At 33.3% G+C, this 10,685-nt stretch overlaps 1 protein-coding gene across 1 annotated transcript; it reads right to left on the reverse strand.

Annotated features, from left to right (window-relative positions):
* Positions 1-1,358: 1,358 nt before the first annotated feature.
* Positions 1,359-1,990, reverse strand: LOC107876717. Its single transcript, XM_016723581.2, has one exon. The coding sequence runs from the start codon at positions 1,889-1,891 to the stop codon at positions 1,502-1,504; it is 390 nt and encodes a 129-aa protein (XP_016579067.2). The 5' UTR covers positions 1,892-1,990; the 3' UTR covers positions 1,359-1,501.
* Positions 1,991-10,685: the final 8,695 nt, after the last annotated feature.

Raw genomic sequence — 10,685 nt, forward strand, 5'->3', positions numbered from 1 at the left:
CAAAATAAATAAATATTTTACAACATTTATTTTTTATAATATAAACAAATAAAAATTTAACAGAGTAATAAATAAAGGTAGTCATAAAAAGCCCCCGACAAATTAGCAACTCTCTTAGCAGTAATGTTGAATGAATGTGGAAAAAGTACCCAAAATATAAATATAATCACTCCTTCCTACCAGTCGGTCCAAGTTTACAATGAGAGTTTTTTCTTTTATCAACTTTAAAATTGTCTTTGTATAGCACATTCCTTTGTAGTTGGCATACTTATTAAATGAATTTAATTTAGGCCTTTGAAAATTTAAATAAAAATTCAAATTTCTAGCCTAATGTAAAAGACAAGAGAATTCAAAAAATTGTACAAATGGAGTACTTTTATCATGTCTAACCAGTATAATTTTTCAATAAGAATATTAAATTGCACTCCTCCATTATTATCACTGCACACTGTACTTATTCTCTCTCTGTTGTACCGATAGCGAGATAAGTTGATGACAAGATTGATCATTTCAATGGAAAAGTCTAATTAACTATGGCAGGAAAATAAGAGAATCTACAGGGTTGAGTTGGCAACTTCAAAAATGGTACTACAAGGCTCAAATGGCAAAAGTTTTCTTTATTTTCATTTAGCTCACACTATAAGAAACTGCTTATTTCATGAGGATTTTCTTAGAAATAATGTGGTAAAATCTTCAAGTAATTTGATTATATGCGGATTTTTTTATCAATTAGAATCCAAAGAAAATATCTTCATAGGTAATTATTACCTGCGGATTTATAAAATTCCTAGGTAATTTAGTTGTGAAAATAAATTTGCAGGTATGTTATTTGCGGATTTATTTGTGATTAACTATCAAAATTTTGCATGAATTATTTGGTAAAATTTCATAAAAAAAGATTTTACCTGCGGATTTCCATGAAAAAAATCACAAATTAATCCCCACGAAGATTTCCAAGTAAATCCCTAGATAATTTAGCTGTGAAAATAAATGCGCAGGTACGTTATTTGCGAATTTATTTGCGATTAACTATCAAAATTTTGCATGATTATTTGGTAAAATTTAATTAAAAAAGGATTTTACCTGCGGATTTCCACAGAAAAAATCACAAATTATTCCCCACAAAGATTGCCAAGTAAATCCCTAGGTAATTTAGCTGAGGAAATAAATCCGCAGGTACATTATTTGCAGATTTATTTGCTGTTAACTAGCAAAATTTTGAATGAATTATTTGGTAAAATTTCATAAAAAAAGGATTTTAACTGCGGATTTTCACAAAAAATTCCAAGTAATAATTCATACATAAATTACTAGAAACATTTCCCAATTAATCAAAAATCTATTCAAAAACTTTAATTATTCTCAAAAACATCATTCAATAAAAGTTTAATGTAAACCATTACAGCTAACAAAAAAACATAATTCAAAACATCCACATCAATAATGTATGATTCTTAAATGGTCCAAAATAAAATATTTCAAACTTGAATCCTCAATAAAACTACCAACCATCAGGGTCAGAATCACTTTCATTCACGTTATCAGGATTATCACTTTCATTCACGTCGTCAGAGTAATCATCACTTTTATCCTCATTAGCTTGGTTGTCTTCTTGAGATCGGCGTTCATCATTTGAAGATGATTTGTTGTATACATGCTTTATCAACAAGTATAATTCATTTCTCATCCTCTTATTTTTCTTTCGCTCATTCTGCAACTGAGCATACAAATCAGCATTTGAAGCATCAACTTGAGACTTAATCATCTCATCAATTTCTTTTGAAAAAGTTGATGTTGAATTGTTAGGTGCCTTTACACTTCGACCCAGGGAGCCAAGACCTTTGACTCTTCCTTTTTTCTTTCCACCAACAGATTGTACCCAGATATCCATTTCACTTAACTGAGCCGGCTGACTAGCTGAATTAGTTTCTCCATCCACAACTGATGCACTTTGAGCAGCTAATATTTCTTGTTTCTTTCTTTCAAACTCATTCTACATAAGGATATGTTAAGTCAGGCCATAAAAGTGGTAAGAAATATATTATTAGCATAAATTATATTAGATTATAGACTAACTACTGCTATATTATTAATAGACTAACTACTCATTTTCATAGCACTTAAGCAACAGTAAATCATTAAACCAGATGACAGCAACAGAGATTTATATATTTTTAAATATGTACCAAATGACAACAACAAAGATTAGTCTATATATGTTGACAACAACAGAGACCAATAGCACAACTTACAAACATTGTTGACCTTGATATATGGAATACTCGTACAAACATTGGTGACCTTGATATATGAAATACTCGTACAAACATTCACTGGAATACTCGTACAAGCATTCACTGCTATCAAGTTCTATATTATTGACCTTGATATCTGGTAGCTCATACAGATTTGATAAATAGATAAACAAGTGGGATACTGAATACATTGTAGGCGGAGAACTCTTGTATAACTTATACTTATGGACTCATATCGTGATCTCTCTATAATATCTAATCATCCACTAAAGCTTAATAAATGAAGACCAACCATGCTTGATGAAATTGCTGTGATAGATTAAAAAGTAAGGGTAATTCGACTTTTTTCTTCTTAATTAGTCAGTCTTTGATTGCTAATCTATTCATCAAGTAAATGCAAACAGGTTCATATCCCTTCTTTAGGGAAGATATATCTAGTGAATGAGTACAATTATGCAAAAATTATATGGAAAAATTCATATTTACATCTTTAGACCTCTTTAATCTGCTATTACAAAAACTACATCCCTGATATATACTTATCTACTGATGCAGGTGCATTCTTAAGAACTACACTAGATTAATGTATCCCTACATAAAGGGTCGTCTAATTGCTCTACTAACTCCCTCTTTATGTAGAAGGATTACTGAAACTCTAACTGATATTTAGGTGCGACCCACTTTGAGGGGCTTTTTATTTTGACCGAGAATGCTGATAGGATAACACCAGTTGGAGATATTGATACAAGAAGTCTGGGGGTAGAGCTACTTCTATGGCAGGTAGTAAGGGGGTTGCAGGTATTTCAGCCTCATCTTTAACTTCTATAGTGCCCCCTCGGCCGTTGGTTTTTAGAATGATTAGTGTGTCTCAGGAGTTCTTAAAGTAGTATGTGGATAAGTAGTCGGAGTTATATGATTCTTCATTATCTGTTAGCCTTGTGGATCATTTTACTGCATTTATGCTTCAAGTGTGGACTGTCAAAGAGTTGCAAATATTGTTTGGCTTTTCAATAACTTTTCCGCTGATGGAGGATGAAGTCGGTGAAGCACAGTATTACACAGAGGGTATTGAATGGCTGCATAAATTTTTCTATGGTTTTCTAGAAAAAATAGTGTTCTCTTTACAGATTTTGAAAGATTGGTGGGGTTTGAAAGAGGGAGGAGAAGACAGGCAAGCTGTACATATCTGGTGGTCTTTGTATCTTAAAATTCTGAAGGAGTTAAATAGTATATCAAAACTGTATACCGGCCTGGAGAAATCAAATTCATACCTGTTATGGGGAACAACATATCAAGGCATACCTAAGAACTTATTGGGACTATAAAGATTCCTAATTATAGCCAAAACTCCAACAACTAAAGGAACACTACTATCAATACTCACTCCCTGGGATCGCCCTCTTTGGTTGCCTACAAATGATAATTACATAGATAATTGCATTTTGTTAAGTTACTGCAAAATAGTAATTGAGTTAGTAAGAAGGAAAGAATGTTTTGAGAAGGAAATCACTAGAGTGTGTACGTCTTATCTCTCTCTGCTAACGTGCACCAATATCATTTCAATGGCAAAGCGAGGAAGAGGCAGACCTAGAAAGGAGGTCTACTCGACAATTAGGACCTCCTCGACGATGAAGGATTTGGTTAGAAAATGTGTGATAAGGGGAATATCACTGGTGGAAATGAATTGAAGCGGAATGACAACAAGTATGAATACTGGAGTACAAGGAAATTTGACTAAAATAACCATATCTCCACCTAGCCCTAGCTTGACTGTGGGTGTTATTACTATTAGAGATGCAGGATCTGGGAAATCAACAAGGGAAATTGGTTCTACTAGCCAAGTGATAGAAATAAATGTGAATCAAGATGAATCAAAAGTGTCACACAGCACTGGACAGATGGGTATGAATCAGAACATTGCGGTGACACACCAAGGGATTCACGGAGTAGCTCGATAACTCAATTTGGGAGAAGGTTCTGCCAAGGGCGGGGAGGGAATGTTTGGTCCAACTTATTCACCTTTAATCGTACAATATTTACTGGTATGACTCTTAATTTTAAACCCCCAACTGTTATTAACGGCAGACCTGTGGTAATGCTAGAAGCACATGAAATTGAAAAGCAAACACATGAATAGAATAATGCCCTTGTAGTATCCATGTTTGGAGAGGCTCCTACTTTCTTGTATATGTAGAACTATATAGCTAGATATTGAAATTTTGTTGCGGAACCTGAGTTGTACTATCATGATGATGGCTTTTACATAGTGAAGTTCCAAAATACGTAGGATAGAGACAATGTTCTCTTCTCTAGTCCATATTCTATCACTAGTAAGCCACTGATCCTTCAAAATTAGACCCACAATTTTTATTTTACTCAAGATCTCCCTACCACTGTAACCCTATGGGTGAGGCTACCAAACCTGCCCCTTAATTACTAGGGAGTGGAGGCTCTTAGCAAAATTACTAGCCGATTAGGAGACCATTATTTGTTGATGCTTGTACTACAAAACAAAATAGAGTGTCCTACGCTAGAGTCTTAGTGAAGATGAACGTGACTCAAGATCTACCAGATGTGGTTGAGATTTCTGATCCCATCGGAAAGATTAACAACCAACAAGTGGCTTATGACTGGAAACCTCTATTTTGCGAAAAATATACAAGGTTTGGCCATGTATGTCGATGTGAAAAACCAAGGGATAATCAACCTTAAGGGAGATAAAACCAGGTTATAGAGGGTACTCATAGACGAGGCAAAGAGGTAAAATAATGGTTGCCTAAACATGTTGTCGAAGAAATGGATAAACAGCCCCAACATACTGTTGCTACTAATATACTACATCCACAGACCATGGGATTTAGAATTAAAGATAATCAAACATTGATTCAGAAAGATGATCAACTCAAGAGTAATTCCTTTGTACAAATGTGGAATGATACCCCAAAAAGAGTGATTACGTCCATACAACTAGGTGAAGATATTAGGGATGTAAATTTGTTGTTAAAGAACATTATCGCGAATGGGAAAATTATGACTTAAACATATATCAGTGTTAGAATTGTTGCTGATAAATGCATTCATGACATTATCAGTTCATATATGACCAAGTCTGTTATATCAATACACAGTAGATATGCGATCTATATCATAGTGTTATAATTTTGTAAGATTCTGGGAAAGGCGGTAGAGTTTGAAGATAATTTGTATAATTTTTATCGGAGTAGATTAGGAACTATTATACATGAGAACAGAGAACAAATTTCGACTGCAGGGGAACCGAGAACACTGAGTGCTAACAGAAGAAGACATGTAACAGGTAAGCCACTGATCCTAGTGCCATAGTGTAGTAATACCATTACATTTATTAAATATAAAATTTATAGGAGCAACATTTGGATACTAGGGCACTTATTATGCAACATATCCGCTTTACCAGAATGTTATTATCAAATTCATGATTATTGTAAAAAAAGTAACTTCCAGCTTATCAATAAAATAGTACAAAAAAACTTAAAAGATGCTTCCCTCAACCCCCCAAAGCAGAGTAAGACACCTTTTGTTCTCTAATATATTTCAGTTTATCTGACGCGGCTCACCATCCCTAAGATTTTAAAGAAATATATGATACTACTACTTTTTAGTATGCTAGTTCTCAATCACAGTTTAGCAAATTATCACTATTTTAAACAATCTAGTTATTATTTTAAGCACATATCCTATCATTTCTGATAAAATATGTACATCGATATATCCCAAGACTTTCTTCAATTAATTTTACTACAAGTTAATCCGGTCATCTAACTATATGAAAGCATAGGACACATGCCAACATATGGGCAACTGTTAAACCAATTGAAATTGACAGTCCAAGCAGAAAATCTTAACACAAATATTGAAACCTCAACATCAGACCCACTAATTCTATCGCTCGACTTCAATTACTTCCATATAAACTAAATGGTTCTAAAGCGCTTATTCGAATCATAATAGAACATTTATGACTCCCAAACAAGTTGGGATCAGCTAAATGAATCCTATTTCTTTATTTTAAGCTCATTTCATATTATCATCACTGATACAAGATCAAGTTCAAAAACACAAAACGCAAACCACAACAAGAATAATAAGATGTCAACAACAATGCTAGTGAATCGAAATAGGCCACACACAGCTTCACTAAACTTCAAGATTACAACAAAAAATAGATTTTAAGAGTGCAAGATTGCAACAAGTTGTTGTGAATTGAAATTGGCCCCATACGGCATCACTACTTCAAGATTGAAACGAACTCAACAAGTAAATAGAGTAAATAAACACTTACATAAGTAGCTTCAGCTTTCTCATTACCTAACTTTCATCACTTTTCTTGCGATGAGTTCGAAAATAAAATTCTGAAATAGAAGGATCTTTTCCAGTAGCTTATTTCTATAGTCAAAAAAAGATATGTATGTTATCAATATTGAATATGATATTATTTTCTTCAAACAAATACATTTAAAAAGATTTATAATTACTATTCTCTTATAGATCAATCGATGAGGTACACAACCACCTGTATGAAGTGATGCAATGGTATTTGAATCACGATTGTCTTTATTTCGTTCAGACTTTGTTTTGAACTCATCAGACTCCCAATACACCTTTATCTCCTTGAATACTGCATCTCCCATCCAATGTGGTTTCAGAGGCAATTTTTTTCTAACATCTTGGAAAAGTTGGGTCATTTTTTAAGATGCCTTTTTATTAAAATTAGACCATATAGCATCATTATAGTGAGGAAGCCACTTAAATTTCTTCTTCATATATCAAATGAATAAAATATTAGCTATATAGTCCCACAATTATATTTATACATGAATCAGAATGTATAAAATTTTTACCTTGAATTCGTCAAACCACATCTTGCGAGTAGACTCTGGAAACTTCTTCCATGAAGGTCTAGCCAATTCAAACTTACTCCAAATGCAATTAGCAATACTATTAATAACTACCTTGTGTGGATCAAACCTACATAACAAATAGTAGTTATCATACATCTACATAAATAAATAGTCCACCAAAATATATGTATTATTAAACGTTAGTCATACTACCCATCCTCTTCAGGTACAATCCATATTTGATTATCATCGGCTATATTGTCAACTACATTAGGTGGGGTGGATGGATTCATGTTGGCCGGTGGTGACATTAATGGTTTAGAATCTTGATTTGTAGGTTGGGACCGATTAGATTGAGGTGGGGATTCAATAATAGCAGGTTGGGGTTGGTTGATCCCAAGATTAGGTTGAGACTCATTTACATAAAATAGACTAGTATGGGAATAGAGGGGTTGTGATGGTATTATGGGAGGCACAACATGTTATAAGTCTGGAATTGATTGTTTTTAGGATTTGGTTAATGGGAGAAAGAGTTATTCACATGAGATGAACCAGTATGAGATTGAAGGGATCCTGACGAAATTATGGGAGACAATTGAACTGTTTGTCTCTCTATTATCTATTTTTTTATTACTTGACTGCTCCCCTTTTTCCATTAGGCAATCTAGCTCTTTTAGATCCTACACCTTGCATCTGCATCAAATAAAAATAGAAAAAATAATATATTAGTGATTTAATTGATGAACAACACATGAATAAAGGTGGTAAAAATAATATATTAGAGCTACAAGGAACATTAGACATAGTACTACAATTTTGATAAAGCAACATTATACATAGTACCACAATTCAACTACAAATTTTATCAAAATATAATAAGCGCATACCCAGCTAGCGATGATAACTCAGGTAACAACAGAAATTAAAGTGACATACACACTCACTATCATCATCAAAATGGAAAATTCACTTAGAAAACAAACACTGTTAGACCCAATGTACTAATAGCCTAGGAGCATAAACAGTTTTCAAGGATGAGAGTTACTGTAACAGTTCTTTCTAGACTTTCAACTACACCTGAATTACTGGAAAACACGGGAGGCCTGGCTGATAACAGGAATTTTACCAGTGAATCCTCAATCATTCGAAGTGTCAAGATTGTTGCTGAAAGTATAGCAAGACACATTTACAGCCAGGAGAAGAAAAGCATAAGCATATTTGCAGATGACAGTAGCTTAGCTGTCAATCCTTCCTACATAAGGTCTTGGCTAGACCTTTTATCCAAAACACCTAGAGTGGAACCTTTTCTTTCAAAGAATGACCCACTTATTAAGGCACTGGAGAAGAAATTAGTGGATCATGCTACAAAGATGAATGTACAGCATGAGATTATAGATGGAATATTTACCTTTTACGATTCAACTAGTGGCAAGTTGCATATATATCAGGTTGCCAACATGACATTTAAGTTGCTTTTGCTGTTGGTTCTATGATCATACTTGATTATAGTTTTCAGTTTTCTTTTTCTCACCACCAGGGGTCTTGACGATCTTATTAGTCTATTCCATTCCCTCCCATCACGGAAAGTAAAAACCTCTTGATTCCTGAAGCATGACATTTCTGCATCAGATGCTTGTGAATCAAGAAGCAGGTGTTACTTTTTGTAATCTTAAGGAAGCTCATTTTCAACAAGTTGTTATCAGTGGTTCAATGTATTGTCATGTAAACACTTAGCATTTCATGGAAAAGCTCTACATATTTTGCTATGGTAGGTTTCCCATAGTTATTTTTTTAACTGAGATAAGAATGTCATTCTAGCAGCCGGTTTTTCTCATAGAATTATGAGTTCTAAACATGTAAACCAGCTGGAGTAGGGTATCAATTTTGGCAGATTAAATGTATTTATGTTCCAAAAAAATGCAAGGTTCTTTTGTTTTAGAGAATCTTTCTGAAAGCATGTAAGTTCATGTTGATGTCACTTACAAAAGTAGATTGTTTATAGAAAAAAAAAGGAATTAGAGTGACATAAGTCAACCAAGCCTCCATCTTCAATTTCATCAGGTATGAAAATAAAGCAATAAAGAAAGGTGTAGTATCACAACTAGGCTGATTAAACAATACTGACAATATCTATATAGCTCAATAAAGAACAAGCAGCAATATGACACATAGTAAGAAAATTGGATATTTAAACCCATAATTGCTTAACAAATACTTGTTTCCTCCTCTTACAATAGACAAGCAAATTAAATAAGTGAATTCTCTTCTAGTAATTTGTATGAATACTTAAATTAAACAAGTGAGTACTTAAATTAAACAAGCAGACATATGACACATAGTTTGTATGAGTACTTAAATTTAACAAGTGAATTCTCTTCCAGTAGACGAGTAAAATAACAATAATTTTGACAAAAATCACAGTAGCTTTAATCAAATATAGTATTTTACATTGACAAAAGAAATCGACAAGCTAATATTCTCAATCCTCCCCATATTCATCTTCACCTTTCTCTTGAGTATGAAAGTGACTTGCTGAATCTTCACTATCAAAAAAGTCTTCCTTTTCACTTGTTTCCTCCTCTTCTTCATTAGCTTGTTCGCTTGATGTCTCCTTATCACCTTCCTCTTATTCATTTGATATATCTGCATCTCCCTCTTTAATTATATCACTTTCATTTTCATTAACAACGACTTGAAAACTACTTCCATCAACCTCTTCCCCATCAGCTTGGTCATCACGTAAGCAATCAATTGGGTCATCCTCTATACTTGCACTAAAATGTGATTGCTTCTCTTGGTAAGCAACTTTCAAATTATATCTTGTATCTACAGATCCTCTTGGCTTTGGCTTTATAACCACCCACCAATTAGCCTTATTTTATTTTCTTTCAAGATGATTTGCATAATAAACTTGAGTTGCAGTTTGTAGGAAGATAAAGGGGTCAAATTTAAAATATCTTTCCCTTTTTTAAACCTCAACAATACCAAATTGACTATCAACTTTCATTCCATGTTTTGAGGGATCAAACCAATCAAAATAAAATAAAGCTAGCTTCATAAATGATGTCATTGGCCATTTGAATTCGATAATCTCCTTAAGAACTCCATAATATTCATTTGTAATTCCATCTTATCCAACGCCTATAACACACACCCCACTGTTATATGTACTTTTTCCTTCGCCCCAAGAAAAAGTATGAAACTTGTATCCATTCACAAAATAAATAGGCTGAGACTTTGCCTTTCTTAATGGTCCCATTGCTAAGATTTGCAAATATGGATTCTGCAACATCTCTTGTGGATTACTATTTACCTATCAAATAATTGAAGCATCTTAGATATGCATTTTAAGTGATATATCCTTTATTAAGATAATCGATTCATACATAATCTTTGAACCATCATGAAAAGTTTTCTTATATTTATTTATCAATGACATCGTCAGTGAGATTACTGTTAGTATCTCTCAGGATTTGCTCATATAAACTGCATGTAATTATATTAGCACATTAGTTTCAATCCAAATATAATAGTTAAATGAACAACATGG

The sequence above is a fragment of the Capsicum annuum genome, chromosome 7 (genome assembly GCF_002878395.1).
Source record: "Capsicum annuum cultivar UCD-10X-F1 chromosome 7, UCD10Xv1.1, whole genome shotgun sequence".
In the NCBI taxonomy this organism is placed as follows: Eukaryota; Viridiplantae; Streptophyta; class Magnoliopsida; order Solanales; family Solanaceae; genus Capsicum; species Capsicum annuum.